This window comes from Plasmodium gaboni, chromosome 14 (assembly GCF_001602025.1).
Source record: "Plasmodium gaboni strain SY75 chromosome 14, whole genome shotgun sequence".
NCBI lineage: Eukaryota > Apicomplexa > Aconoidasida > Haemosporida > Plasmodiidae > Plasmodium > Plasmodium gaboni.
In genome coordinates, this window is record NC_031494.1 from 1,716,087 (window position 1) to 1,732,648 (window position 16,562).

The window sequence follows — 16,562 nt, forward strand, 5'->3', positions numbered from 1 at the left end:
AAAAAAAAAAAAAAAAAAAAAAAAAAAATGCATACATATAATATATATATGTATAATTATATATATGTCACATATAAATTTCCTTTATAAAAAACAAATTATTATTTAATTTTTAATTTTTTTTTTTTTTTTATAAGAGTTGAACTGACTTGGGTAATTATAATATTTCCTTTTTTATATTATCTAAAATATCATGTTAATGCTTTATTTATTTATTATTTTTTTTTTTTTTTATTAATAAATATATTTGAGAGGTACAGTTTTGGTATTGAAAAATATACATAGTAGAATAAACAATTACTTTTTAATTTATGAATGGTGTGTGTACTTACTACATAACGAATCAATCTTTCGCCTTTTACTAAAGATTGCCGTGTAGTAAGTATTTTAAATACAATATACCACAAATTTTTGTCGCGCCTATTAAGTTAGGTGCTTATCACAAAAATAATCACATTAACAATTATAAATTATCAATTTTTTTTACATGAACAAAATTTAAATAAATAAATAAAAAAAAAAAAATTATACATATGAAATATATGTAATAAAAAAATATTATATGTATATATATTTATATATATATTATTAATTTAAAAAAAAAAAAAAAAATTATAAAAAATGAAGAAATATATTTAATATATTATTTATATATAATATTATTATATTATATTTTTCTTATCTCTATTATATCATATTTATATATATATATTATTTAATATATATATAAATTAAATTTTTTTGAGCTAGCTAAACAAAAAAAAAAAAAAAAAAAAAAAAAAATGCATACATATAATATATATATGTATAATTATATATATGTCACATATAAATTTCCTTTATAAAAAACAAATTATTATTTAATTTTTAATTTTTTTTTTTTTTTATAAGAGTTGAACTGACTTGGGTAATGATAATATTTCCTTTTTTATATTATCTAAAATATCATGTTCTTTTGATTTTATTGTAACTACTTTTGGAGTAGGTATACTATTATATGATATTGTAAGAGGGCACATATTTATCGTATCAAAATTATTATTTTTTATTTTGAATGTATTATTTGATGCCTTATAATAATTGTCATATTCATTTATATTTGTTGATATATATTTATTTGTATTATTCATATTTGTTGATATAATATTATTATATAATTCATAATTTTGTATGACTTTCGTTTTTAAACCTCGTTCATATAACCTTATATGTTTATTCCAGTCGTAAGAATTTATTCTTTTTTTTCTTTCATCACATTCTTTCTTTATTTGTTGTTCATCATGTAGAGAGAAATTAAAATTCTTTCTATCATATCCATTTCGAAGTTCATTTTGCCATTTTTTTTTTTTTCCATAATTATTATGAACGCTGTTAATAAGTTTTTCTTTTGGAATTCCCAATGAGGAATAATTTAAAACATTATTATTTAAAGCATCATTATTTAATATTTTATTATTTCGTGAAATATATCTGTTTATTCTATGTATGGGTTTTGATTCATTATACGATTTTTTCCTTATGGTTCTTACATTATTATTTGCCTATAGAGTGGCAATAAAAAAATAAAAATGAAATAAAATAAAATGAAATAAAATGAAATAAAATGAAATAAAATGAAATAAAATAAAATAAAATAAGACTTTAGTAATATATATATATATTATATGGTGTATTATATTTATTATTTTATTTTTTTATTTTTTTCATGTATATACTTATTACCTGATGAGTACCATAAATTTGATATACCAATTCCAAATATTTTTCATCACTTATTTTTTTTTTTTCATTTTTTTCAAGTGAACTAAATTCATCATTATGCATATATGTAAAGACATTATTATATACGACGTGTTCATTATTTTTAAAAATATTTTTTATATTCAATTGTGAGTCCTTTATTTGTTCCTTTTCTTTTTTTTTAATTTTTTTATTTATTTCCTTATTATATTCTATATCTATATATTTATGAATATTTGGTTGAAATGTATATTGATTGATATCTTTCCACATATCTTCATATTTTAATATGTTTCTATCTCTTTCTAAAAATTTTTTTAAAATATATACAGGATCATTATATAATGTTCTCCTTTCATGTATATGTGTAGTTGATATATTTCTTTTTTCCTTTTTATATTTGATTAAATTATTCTTATCTAAATAATCTATTATTTGCTTATTATTTTTTCCACCATCATGTTTGTAATGTAAACTTTTCCCCTTTGATAATTGTATTATGGAATTATGTATTATATCATTTAAGGTGTATGAATTATTTATATGATCATAATCTTCTTTCAACAAATAATCATTTTTAATAAAATGTTTGGTTTTTTGTATATTTTCATAAATTTTATTTTTATTTATTTCTTTATTTGTATTTTTTAGAATATACAAAAGAGTTTTATATATTGTATTATTATATAAATTTGATGATGTTATTATTTTTTTATTGTTACATACAATATTTGTGATTATTTTAAAAAATGCTGGTTTGGATATTAAAAGTATATCTCTACATTTTTTCCGATCCATATGATATTTGCTGTGTATCCTTTGATTGGTTTTTATTAATAAATCCAAATCATTTTCATTTGTAATTCTTTTTAATTCATTAATATTTTTATGTGTTTTATTTCTTATGTTAATTCTTTTTTCAAATAATATATTTTCCAGTATCTTTTCATTGCGAGCATTTGTAATAAAATGTGGTAGTATCTTTTTTTCAAATATGACTTTCGCTTTTTTATTTAGGAATGTATATATTTGTTCGTTCAACAAATCAATAGAACTTTCTTTTTCTACATTTAAAAGATTCCACACACTTTCTATTATATTTAAAAGGATTGTATTATGAAAAGGAACAATTGTTTTATCTACCTTGTTAAAAGGTTTTTTTTTTTCACTTTCCATTTTTTTTTTTTCTTAAATAAGTTTCATAAATATTTCTTTTGGTTTTTTTTTTTTTTTACTACATTATAATTGAATAAAATTGTATTATTTAAAAAATATGAAATAATATAGGTCTTTAAGTTTTCATGTAGCATATAAATATTATAAATATTGTTTTTAATTTGTTTGATAAAATGAAGAATATAAAAAAATAAGTAAAAGACGAATATTAACACTTATGATATTTTTTCAAAGGGTCTAAACGGATAATACAAATATATATATATATATATATATATATATATATATATACATATTTTTTTAGTTGTTTATTAATATAAGTGCAATTTTAGTTTTTTTTTTTTTTTTTTTTTTTTTTTTTTATTGCAAAAAGGAATATATCAACATATACATACATTTGTTCTGTTTTTTATTTTGTATGTACATATGATTTGAAAGACTTGAAAGGATATGCAACGGATAATGATACAATATATAAATATATATATATATATATTTAATAATATTGAAGGGTGATACATACATTTACCTTATCTCTTTATATAATAATTTATAATTTATAATCTATAAATTTCTTTTCTTTTTTTCAATTTATTTAATATTAATTATTATGTTTAAAGTTTCTTAATTTTCTATTTTGAACATTAATTAAAATGAAATACTAATAAAATAAAGACAACACTTTTAAAAAATATAAATATATGTAAATAAATATATATATATATTTATATATTTAACCCCTTAAGCTTAAAACTTATAGTGAGTTATAGAAAAGATCTGATATGTGCAAAAATAAACGTCACATAAGTAATAGCCGTGTAATAATAATATATATATATATATATAATAAATAAATATGATATATAAGTGTATATTAATTTAAGTAAATTGTTTAGTGTGAGGTACACCACACATGAAGATGTTAATGGAATAAATAATTAATAACTTCAGTAATAAAAAAAAAAATACAAATATATACATATATATATATATATATATATATATATATATATATATATTTATTTATTAATTTATTTAATTTTTTTTTATACCTTTATTAGAGGGCGTCATTGAGAACAAATTCTGTCAATAAACGGACACCAAAACCTTTTGGTTTTCTAGCTTTGAAATTCCATGAGACGCCAGCAATATCAATATGTGCCCAAGCAGTATTTTGAATAAATTCTTTTAAAAATAATGAGGCTACAATTGATGAAGCTTTAACACTTGATGAGATATTATTAATATCAGCATATTTTGAATTTAATGTTGCTCTGTATTCATTAATAATTGGTAACCACCAGACTGGTTCGTTTGAAGTTTTTGAAGAGTTTAATAATTTATTGATAAGTTCTTCATTATTACCAAAAACACCAGCATAGCTTGTACCTAATGAGTATAACATAGCACCTGTTAATGTAGCTATATCTACAATATAATCAACACCTAATTTTTCAGCATATACTAAAGCATCAGCTAATGTTAATCTTCCTTCAGCATCTGTATTACCAACTTCTATAGTTTTTCCATTTGATGCTGTTATAATATCACCTGGACGATAGGAATTTTTAGAAACCATATTTTCACAAACAGCACTTAGAAAATGTATTTCTACATTTTCTGGTTTGAGTGTACCTACACAATAAGCACAACCTAAAACAGCTGCACATCCACTCATATCAAATTTCATTAAATCTATCATAGATCCTGGAGCAGCTTTTAAGTTATATCCTCCTGAATCAAATGTTATACCTTTTCCTACTAATGCAACTTTTTTTTTGACATCTCCTTTGCTTTTATATGTTAAATGAATAAATTTGTTTGGATACATACTACCTTTACCTACAGATAAATAAGCTCCCATTTTTAATTCTTCAAGTTCTTTTACTCCTAGGATTTTATATTCTAAATTTAATTTTTGGGCTAGCTCAACAGCTGCATTAGATAAAGATACAGGATTACAATAGTTGGATGGTGCAGCAATTAGTTGAGATGCATAATAAGTACCAAAATAATAAACAAGAGCTTTTTCAACTTCTCCATTAAATGTATCAGCATTGTTTATATATACACCTAAATGTTTTATATATTCCATATTAAGATTTTTATCTGTAGATTTGAATCTTTCATCAGTCATATATTCATAGAATAATGTTTCTAAGAAAAAACGAAATAAATTCTTATCAACATTAATTTCAAAAACAACAGTCAATTTTGGAAGTTTATTATCATGTAACATAGAAACTAATGATAATACTACTCTTTTAACATCAGCTTCAGTTAAATCTGCAACTGATCCACATCCAACATAACCAACAGCAACGGAAGTTTTCTTATCATTAAACATAAAAAAATGTTTTGATGTTCCTAATTTAACATTAAATTTTTCCATATTTTCATCTTTTAAAAATTCGCTCACATTTTTATCATTAACTTTTGAGTTTATTTTAACTGGACCATTTTCTTTACCAGGATTATTAACTAAAAATACAGTTAATCCCTCGTCAACATTACAACCTCCTTTTAATTCATGAACTTCAACTTTTATATCATGTATAGGAGTATTATATTCAATTGGAATACTTGTAGGATCTAAGGAAACAACTTGTGGTACTGCGCTTGCCATTTTTATTTCTTTATTTATACTATGAAAATTTATTCCCTTCTTATTATTATTAATATTTATGAAATTTATATTTTTTTCTAATTTATTATTACTAAAAGAATAATTTTTTAAACCCTTCTTATTATAATTAATATTATTATTATTATTATTATATATATATGATTTACAGAATCGTTTTTTTACAATATTTAAATATATCTTTTCTTTTTCAGATATTGGTAAAAATTTACAGATAGAAGAAAAATACATCAGAAAATTAAAATAATAATAAAATATAAATTTATAAATATTATATATATGTATGTATATATATATATGTATTTTTTTTTATAATTTTTATTATACTATATATTTTAAATATATGTTTATATATATATATGTAAAAAAATATATACATAAATATAAATAAAATATATATTGTATGTATATTATTTATATGACGTAAATTATGTATATATAAGATGTATTATATATATAGTATATATATATATAATATGTATATTTTATTTTATGATACATGTATCTTTCATATGTTTATTACATATATATATAATATATGATGTTATTATTTTTTTTTTTTTATAATAAATAAATATATATTTTTTTTTTTAATACGCAGTAAATATATAAGGAATATTTATAAAGCACATATGAAATTATTCCTTTATTATAATATTTTTGTATTTTACATTATTATTAAACCATGCACAAAGGTTTATTTTTATTTTTATTTTTTTTTTTTTTTTTCCACTGTGTATAGTAGATCTTAGGATATAAAAATAAAATAACGTACAAATAAAAATATGCAAGTATTATTTTAATGCAATACATAATTAACATATGTATACAAAAGGAAAAAAAAAAAAAAAATATATATAATATATATATATATATATATATATGTATAGCATCAAATAAAGAATATATTATAAAAAAAATATATAAATATATATATTATATAATATGTATGTATTTTATTTATTTAATTTATTCTGCTTTAAATAGTATCCGTAATTCAAAGAACACATATATGATATTATATATAATATATAGATATATATATATATGATTTTTTTTTTTTTATTTACTTTTTTTCCCCTTTAAATATTGTATCCGTAATTCAAAGAACACATATAAAATATATAATATATATTTATATATATATTATTTTTTATATGCTTATTTACTTATAATCAATGTGTGATTATCACATATATATAAGAATTAGCTTAATATAGGAAATTATTTTTTATAAGGTTTGTCATTATATATAACATAAAAAAAAAAAAAGAAACTAGGATGATATATATTGAGAGATGCCATATAACCTTCGAAAATTATTTAATGGCTTTATATTTATAATATGTGAAATGAATATTTTGGAAAGAACATTGAAAATAATTGAACGCTCTTTTTTTTTTTTTTTTAATAATATATAAGTTAAATTTCTTTTAACAAATATTATATCTATAATATAATATATTATATATAAATTTTTTTTTTTTTTTATATGAACAGTCATATTTTTATATATACATATAATATAAATAATTATAAAGAGAAGAAAGAAAATGGCAATATTCAAGAAAATAAAATAAAATAAATAAATAAGCAATATGTTTAAAAATATAAATAATTTTGTTCTATCATTTTTTCAGTAAATATATAATATATATAATATATTTCGTTCTACATTTTTAAATACATTTTTTGTTCCTTTTAAATATTTCATATTTTTTATATTTTTATTTTTTAGTAATATGAAGAAGAGCTTATGCTTTTTTTTATACATTATATATATAATATATATATTTATTTATTATTTGTTTATTTACTTTTTTCTTTTTTTTTATAAGTTTATGATTCTTTTCAACGCGTACAGTAATTTTTTATGTTATACATATAATATAATATAATATATATATTATATATATTTATTATTTATTTTATATATATAATTTTTTTGCATTATTGAAATATTTTATTTGTTGTTTTTTATTTGTTTACTTAAATATATATTATATATATATGATTTTTTTTTTTTTTTTTTATTACAAAAAATATATAATTATTGATTTATATATAATATAATATATAATAAATAAACCCACCCTCGCAAAAATAAAAAGCAAAACCAAAATTGCAAACTGTATATATTATAAATTCATAAATTATAAATTTGTGGGTTATATAAAGAAAGAAATTTGTCGTTTTTTTTTTATTTTTCGTACAGGTTTTTATATAATATATATATATATATATATATATATTTATATTATATTTATACACATTTTTTTTTTTTTGTAAGTTTTATTTGTAATTAAAAACATAAATAAAGGTTTTTGTTTATATTTGTAAATTAAAAAAATCATATACATATTATATATATATTATATACATGCTTTTTTTTTCTTCATATATAAATTAAAATTTCTATTATATATTTCTTTTTTTTTTTTTTTTTTTTTTTTTTTTTTGGTTTTCATTTCGAATATTTATAATACGTACAAAATATATATTAAAAAAAAAAGAAAACGAAAAAAAAAAAAAAAACATATATATTGCATATTATAAAGAAGGTTGTTATTTTTATTTAATTATTTTTATTTCTTTAAAAACAACATATATATAAAAAATATAACCACCAAAAATAAAAATATATAATTTTATATATATTATATAAAATGGTAAAATATATATATATAATATATATATATATATATATATATATATAATTTGATTCTTTTCGCATTTATCTTTAATCTTTAATTCTAACTTTTATATAAAAATTATAATATATAATATCATAAAACAACATAATTATGTTTTTATGACTCTATAATATTTTTTAATTTTTTTGTTTTATTTTTTTATCTTTAATTTTTACGCGCATAAATTCAATGATATAAAATATATACTTATAATTTAAAATCATAAAAAACTGTACGAATTAAAAATGTACATCTCAAAAAGTTATTCATACAATATATGATTATGAAATTATCTATATTTCATGGATTCTACATAATAATATATACATACATATGTGTATATTTTTAATCTTTTTATTGTTTTTTATTTTTTTATTTTATATATATATATATATATATATATATATATATATATATATTTATTGTTATTTTAATACATTTTTAACAAATTCGATAAATTATAAATTTATTTCAACGTGATTATTATTATTTTTTTATTTTATTTTTCTTTTGCACAAAATGTAAATAGCATTTTTTCTTTTATAAAAGAAGCCGAAGAAAAAAATATTATAATAATAAAGTAAAAATTTTTAAATAAATAATACAATATAAAATATAAAATAAAAAAAATAAAAATAATAAAAAATATACACACACAAGCATATATATATATATATATACATATATATTGAATATATGACATGATGAAAATAATATAGTGATTTCCCCTTTTTTTCTCGCATTTGCTTAATAATACATATATCATATGAAGAAATAAATATAAAATGAAAGTTTTAATATTATATTTTATATTTAGTTGTTTTCATATTATATGTGTCCTATTTGTTTATGCTTCTTTAAATATAAAGACACATAACGTTTTCCCATTTGATGTGGTTGAAAACAATTACCCACATTTCCTACAAAATATATCATTTGTTGAAGAAAATGTAGAAAATAAAAATTATTGTTTCACAATTTTTAATAGTAATAATAAGACAAATGAACAAAAGGTGACCAAGAATAAATCCAAAGAAAGTATAACAAGAGTTAATTTGATATCACATAATTCTGTTCAGGAAATACAAGAACAACAAAAATATGAGAAAAATATTCATGCAAAAATAAAAAAAAATGAAAGAGAAAAAAAAAATATGAACAAGTCAGGTAAAACAAAGCCAAATATTCTTATTTGGAAAATAAAAGAAAATATGAATAAAATTTACAGCTTTTATTATTTAAGAATGTTCTTTGAAAATATGATAAATTATAATAATATATATTTTGGAAAATATAATGTTTATCCTTTTAATAATGATACGATATTAATACAAAATATAAATTCAAAAAAATTATATTGTAATAATGGGTATCATTTTATATATAAAACAAATAAAATAGAAAATAGTATACAAAATAGTCCATGTGGTACACACAAAAATTTTTTTTTAATTTATGAAATATATGAATATCAGATACCACAATATATAGAAAAAATATATACTTTTAATAATACCTTAAGAATTAGTAAGAGAAATATTCCTTTTATTAATACATATGAAATATATATATCATCATGTGAAAATAATAAACCATGCAATTTATCAAATAAAAATGAATGCTTTAATTATCATGAAAAAATATATAATAATATACATATGAAATATAATAACATAAATTTATATAAAAATAGTAATAGAAGGAAAAAGAAACAAAAAGGAGACAAAGAATATGATCTATCAGATAATAAAAAGGATAAACGTAAAGAAAATTTTTCATCACATAATGAACTAATAAATACAATAACTACGAAATATCCATGTGTATTTTGTATGAAAAAGAGTATAACATATGATAATATGAAATATATAAATGTAATATCCAAATATGTGAAATATAAACTATTATATAATGAAAATTATATATATAAAAATAATCAAAGTAGCATCACTACATGCTCTTTGCCAACAAAGCATAAGTGTACCTTCTCCACGTTATTTATGTACACATCATATGAAAGATATAATAATGAAAGTGAAGAAATTAATAATACACAACAAATAAAAAATGTAAATCAAATGTTAAAGTATAATAAATATACAAAAAAATATATTAATAAAAAAGAAAAGATTCTTTATATATATGATCATTTAAAAAAGGAAGTTATAATATATCTAATTATATCTTATTCAAATAAATATGAATTTGATTATATAAATAAAATATATGATAAGAATAATACAAATGATGCATATGCAAATTATACTATAAAAAGTGAGCAAGAATTTGCCCCATACAAAAAAAAAAAGAAAAAAAAAAAAAAAAAAAAAAAAAAGAAAAAAGACACAAATAGTATGAACAAAAAAACAAGTGAAATTAAAAATAATAATATGAAATATATGATTAGTATGAATGATACGAATTATAATATGAATAATAACAAAAAGAATAACGAGGCATATATATTTTATAATAATTATTATCCATATAACAGAGAAATATATACAAATAAATGTCATATAAGTGACTTGCACAACTGTTCAGATATATATGAAACAAAAGATGGTATGTGCTATTATCATAATATAAATAACTCTTTTATGTATGAAAAAAATGATGAAAACTTAGTGTGTCCTATAAATGGGAATTCTGAGATAATCCAAGACAACTTGAATAATTTTGAAATAATTAATAGGAGGATAAAGAACGAAGTATATTATAAAAAGGATTTTTACGAAATGGATATAGAAAATGAAAAAGGATTATATAAAAAATATACAAATAATAAAAGAAGATGGGATATATTATCACCATTATATATGTATAATGATTTTTTTATAAAAGTTTTATATAATCTTTATTTTTCCATATATGTTGGTATAAATAGGTACAAAAATATTTTATATGAAAAGTTTATAAAGAAAATACAAAATAAGAAGAATACATATATATATGAGATACAAGATAAGATGAATTCTGAGGTTATGTTGGAAGATACATGTGTATGTAATAATGATGATAGTTATATGTACGATGAGAAGTTTAATACTAAACATATTTACAATAATAATAATAATAATAGTAATAATAATAGTGAATATTTTTTAGATTGCAGAAAAAAGTGTAGGGAAGAAAAAATAAAGAATAAGTCAGAAAGGAATGAAAATAAAAATGAGAAGAGTTATTATTATTATTATATAAATTACAATAATAGTAATTATGTTTTTGAAGTAAGTAGTAATTTAGGATTACTTGGAGATGTATATATGAATGAAGAAATAGTATATCCATTTTATCCTATACCTAATGATATATTAATTAATAATATGAAAAAATATATAAAAGAAGGAAAAAGCTTTTCTGTATATGTTGATCAATTAAGACCAGATATCTTTAATTGTAATAAATTTAAAAAAATAAAATGGGCATTAATATTATTTTTTATACCAGCATGGTTAATTATAAATATAGTATATATAATATTAGTACAGAAAATGTGGAGACAAATGTTAAATCCTTTACATAGATTATTAATATCTCCATCATTAATAAGATTATCATTTTATATATTGTTATTAATGTTTTGTATGCAATGTCCATATGTAAATAATAATTGTGTTGAATATACACTTATGGGTTATATGGCATTGAATACTATGTTTAGTACGATTTTTCATGGTAATTTACTTTTAATTAGTAAAGGATATATGATAACAAGAGGAAACTTTGATAAAAGAGAAAGTTTATATTTAACTTTAATTATAAGTATTATATATATTATAACATCTATAAACCAATTGAATATAATTAATAGTACACCTATATTAATTAGTTTATATATTATTCTTTTATTTATTTTAGTATATAATATTTTATCTATTATTAATTTTTTAAAATTGAAATTATCTTTTGTAAGAGATGTAGGTATAGATGCATGGGAAGAATCCATTTGTATTAAATTAAATATGTATAAAGTATATCTAACAGTAATTATCATATTTTTTTGTTTTGAAATAATATTACATTCATTAAATATGTTATTTAAATCATCATCTGGAAATTTAACACTTGTTGAATATACTATAGAATTAGTTATGTGGTGTTGTGTTTTATATATCTTCAGATATAGAGGAGATGTTCTATATTTCTCTTTATTATATGATAATATTACATTCAATGTTATTCCATTATATATAGCAAAATCAACAAAAATAATTGACTTCACCATTGATATAGACAATCAGAATAAAGACAAAGATTTACTTTTTAATATACCAATATTTATTTTAAACCCAATAGAAAAAAATGATCAATCTTTTCTATCAAGAATGTATGTAGGTTGGCCTATAAATATGACATTACAACTAGAAAAGGCATCTATATCAAAATGAACAACAAAAATAAAATTAAATTCAAAAATGTATTGTATTATAATATCAGTATCTATATAAACATATAATTAATGGTATATATATCTCTATATGTGCACGGATAATGGGACCGAATTATATTCCAGAGAACCAAAAAAAAAAAAAAAGAAAAAAAAAAAAAAACACATATATTTTAAAACAATTCAATGTTTAATATTTAATTCTAATTTATTATTTTATTATTTTTTTGTTCAAGATAAAATGGGTTATGAAAAAATAATCACATATATATATATATATATATATATATAAATGAGTCAGAAATTGTTCAAACTTTATATTTTATTACACTTTTTAGAAGTTTGTATCAGAAAAGATTGAAATATTTATTATTATTATTTTATATATATATATATATATATTTTTTAATTATATATTAAAAAAGTTATATATAACTAATTATGTCTATAACACTAATTAATATTATAATATGTATATATTTATTATTTGCCTTATTTAATATTTTATACTTTAATTTTTGATTTTATAATTTTTTTGATGTATTAATTTTTTTTTTTATATATTACTCTTCAAAATAATTATATGTATATTCATGTATTTATTTATTTATTTATTTATTATAATTCTTCTTTTTGTTTTTGAAATATTATATTTGTTTATTTAAAAAAAAAAAAGGAAAAGGAAAAAATTATATATATATATATATATATATATATATATATGTATTTATTTATTTATTTATTTTATTTTTTTTTTTTTTTGTTATCATATTGCTTATACTATTCATGGATATATACACACATATATTTTTTTTTATTCTTTTAATTCAATAATTTATTCATTTCTATAATATGTTTATTTTTTTTTAATTAATTTATTTTTTGTTTTATTAATATTTTAACTGATGTTTTTATTTGTGTTTATATTTAAGAAAATTATATACAGCATGATTATGCTGTTATTCTCCATAGGATATCTAATAAAAATTGGAGATATATAAAAAAATAAAAACAAAGAAATATATATATATATATATATATATATTATATATACATATGTATATATTTTAATTGGTGTTGCATCAAGATGATAGAGAATGAAGATATGTAGACATATATACAATGTCATCCTTCTTGATAATACATGCATCTTCATATTTATTAGAATAAGCTATAGGTATATCCTTAGTACATAATCTAATAGGTTTTGTTATTAAATATGAAGAAAAGTTTTCTATAACTTGTGTATATAATTCAGCTCCTATACCTCCAAAACCAGCTGACTCATCCAAAATTAAACACTTCTTTGTTTTTTTAAGAGATTTTTCTATAGTTTGCATGTCAAATGGTTTTAAAGAAATTAAATCAATTACTTCTATATCTATATTAAATTTTGTTAATTCATTTGCTGCTTCTGAAGCTAAATGTCTTGTTATTCCATAAGACAAAACAGTTAGATCTTTTCCTTTTTTAACAACTTCAGCTTTATCAATAGGTAAGGTGTAAGGTAAAAGAGGAATTTCCTGTTCATAATTATATAATAAAACATGCTCTAGAAATAATATAGGGTTATTATCTCTAATAGCTGATTTTAATAATCCTCTAGCATTAAAAGGAGTTGAGCATGAAACAATTTTAATACCTGGTATACTCATTAAATAGGATTCAATTCTTTGAGAATGTTCAGGACCTAATTGTTTTCCTATACCTCCTGGACCTCTAATAACTATAGGAATATTAAATTGACCATCACACATATATCTCATCATACATGCATTATTTGATATTTGATTAAAAGCTAATATTAGAAAAGACAAGTTCATACCTTCAATTATAGGTCTTAAGTCATTAATTGCTGAACCTATACCTAATCCCATAAAAGCATTTTCACATATAGGTGTATCTAAAACTCTAGAAAAACCAAAAAAGTGAGCTAAATTTTTTGTAACTTTATATGAACCTCCATACAACCCAACATCTTCTCCAAGCACATATACACCTTTATCTTTTTTCATTTCTTCATATATGGCCATATGTAAAGCTTCACTTATATTTCTTCTAACCTTTATATTTTTCATTTCATATAAATAATTATCATCATTCAAAATAATTTTATTCTCATTATTTGTTATATGTTCAATTCTATTTATACTATTTAAATGGTTCACTTTGTTTTTAACTATATTAGAATAACCATTCTTTCCTTTTATAAAATTTAGTGGCTTCATATTTCCTTTATTTGTCTCGCATGGATATATAAATATGACCCAAAAATAAATCAAGAAAAAATAATATTTATTTTTTGCTATATTATTTTTATTTCTCCCCATTATAAAAAAAAAAAAAAAAAAAAAAAAAAAAAAAAAAATATATATATATATATATATATATATATTTAAGTACCTACTTTAATGTTATCGTTATATATATATATAAAATAATTTTACTTTTGTTATTTATTATTTTATTTTATTTTTTTGTAATTATTCTATATCATAATTAAATAAATATATATATATTTTTATCCTTTTCCGAAATGCTATTCTCATTTAAATGTTGTGTTATTTTCCTTTTATGAAATAAAAAAAAAAAAAAAAAAAAAAATGAAGACGTATATTTCAACACCTACAATAACTATGATACATTAAAATTCACGACACATTCATGTAGTTATATATTATTTATTCTTATTTTATAAAGAAAATACAACAAGAAAAATAACATATAATATGTTGTGCAAATTAAAATGTGTACAGGCAGAAAAAGTCTTTTGCTATGATAATATGTGTTTTTCTTTTTTTTAATACGACATATATAAAAAAAATAATATACATAAATGATATAAATATATATATATATATATATATGTATGAATATATAATGGAAAAAAAAAAAAAAATTTGAAAAAATATATAATCTTAAAATATGTTTTATTTTATTTTATTTTATTTTATTATTATTTATTTATTTTTTTTTTTTGTAATGTGCAAATTCAACGTATTCATATAATGGTTCCATTAGAGTTGCAAACATAAAGAATATTCTCAAGGATAAGATGATACAATAAATCGATAATAATTAATACGAAGAAAAAGTATAAGTATCAATAAATATATATATTTTGGAATAAATAAATGTATTTTTAATAATATTCTATATATATTTAAGAATATATTTGGAAAATATTCTATCACAAAAAAATTGGATATATTATGTTTATATGTTAAATAATAGATCAATATTTTTAATATTATTATGTTACCTATATTTTTTTTTTTCTAAAAAATATGAGAAATATTTTGTTAGTTTTTATAAAATAATAATAATTTAATTTTTTATTATTTTTATAATTTTGTAAAGCATAATTATTTTCAAAAATGGAAATAAAGGAAAAAAGACAAATGATAAGTGATAAATATATAATATAATTTTTTTTTTTTTTTTTTTCTTATCTTTTCTCTTAATCTTTCACTTATAAAATATAAATATATATATATATATATATATATATAAACATTGGAATTACAAATAATTCATTTGTTGCATATGTATAAAAAATAATCAGATCAAATTTGTGTTCTCATGCTTATTTTTTTGAAAAAAAATTTGTGGATTATATTATATACAAATAGAGGAATAAAATTATATATTTTGTTTTTATGTTACAAAAATGAATATAAAATTATATACATTATGTATTTTTTTTTTTTTTTTTTTTTTTTTTTTAAAATAATTAAATTAATTTTTTTTTTTTTTTAAAAAAAAAAAAAAAAAAAAATTTTTTTTTTTTTTTTTATATTATTAATATAAATATTTATTTAAATAAAAATATATTTTTTTTTTATTTTATAAAATTTATGTTAATATATTTATATATATTATATAATATATATTTTTTTTTATATTTTATTATTATTTT

The 16,562-nt window shown here is 17.8% G+C and overlaps 4 protein-coding genes across 4 annotated transcripts; 1 reads left to right on the forward strand and 3 right to left on the reverse strand.

The window, feature by feature from the left end:
- Nucleotides 1–884: 884 nt before the first annotated feature.
- On the reverse strand, nt 885–2,916 carry PGSY75_1446100 (hypothetical protein; the record flags this gene model as incomplete). The annotated part of the gene is made up of 2 exons (XM_018788147.1): nt 885–1,541; nt 1,723–2,916. 2 exons carry the CDS (start codon nt 2,914–2,916, stop codon nt 885–887), a joined length of 1,851 nt encoding a protein of 616 aa, XP_018639519.1.
- Nucleotides 2,917–3,973: 1,057 nt separating this feature from the next.
- Nucleotides 3,974–5,791, reverse strand: PGSY75_1446200 (M17 leucyl aminopeptidase; the record flags this gene model as incomplete). Its single annotated transcript, XM_018788148.1, has 1 exon — nt 3,974–5,791. One exon carries the CDS (start codon nt 5,789–5,791, stop codon nt 3,974–3,976), a length of 1,818 nt encoding a protein of 605 aa, XP_018639520.1.
- A 3,247-nt stretch (nt 5,792–9,038) lies between these two features.
- PGSY75_1446300 (putative membrane protein) lies at nt 9,039–12,644 on the forward strand (the record flags this gene model as incomplete). Its single annotated transcript, XM_018788149.1, has 1 exon — nt 9,039–12,644. The coding sequence occupies one exon, from the start codon at nt 9,039–9,041 to the stop codon at nt 12,642–12,644; it is 3,606 nt and encodes a 1,201-aa protein (XP_018639521.1).
- A 1,081-nt stretch (nt 12,645–13,725) lies between these two features.
- On the reverse strand, nt 13,726–14,973 carry PGSY75_1446400 (pyruvate dehydrogenase E1 component subunit beta; the record flags this gene model as incomplete). The annotated part of the gene is made up of 1 exon (XM_018788150.1): nt 13,726–14,973. The coding sequence occupies one exon, from the start codon at nt 14,971–14,973 to the stop codon at nt 13,726–13,728; it is 1,248 nt and encodes a 415-aa protein (XP_018639522.1).
- Nucleotides 14,974–16,562: the final 1,589 nt, after the last annotated feature.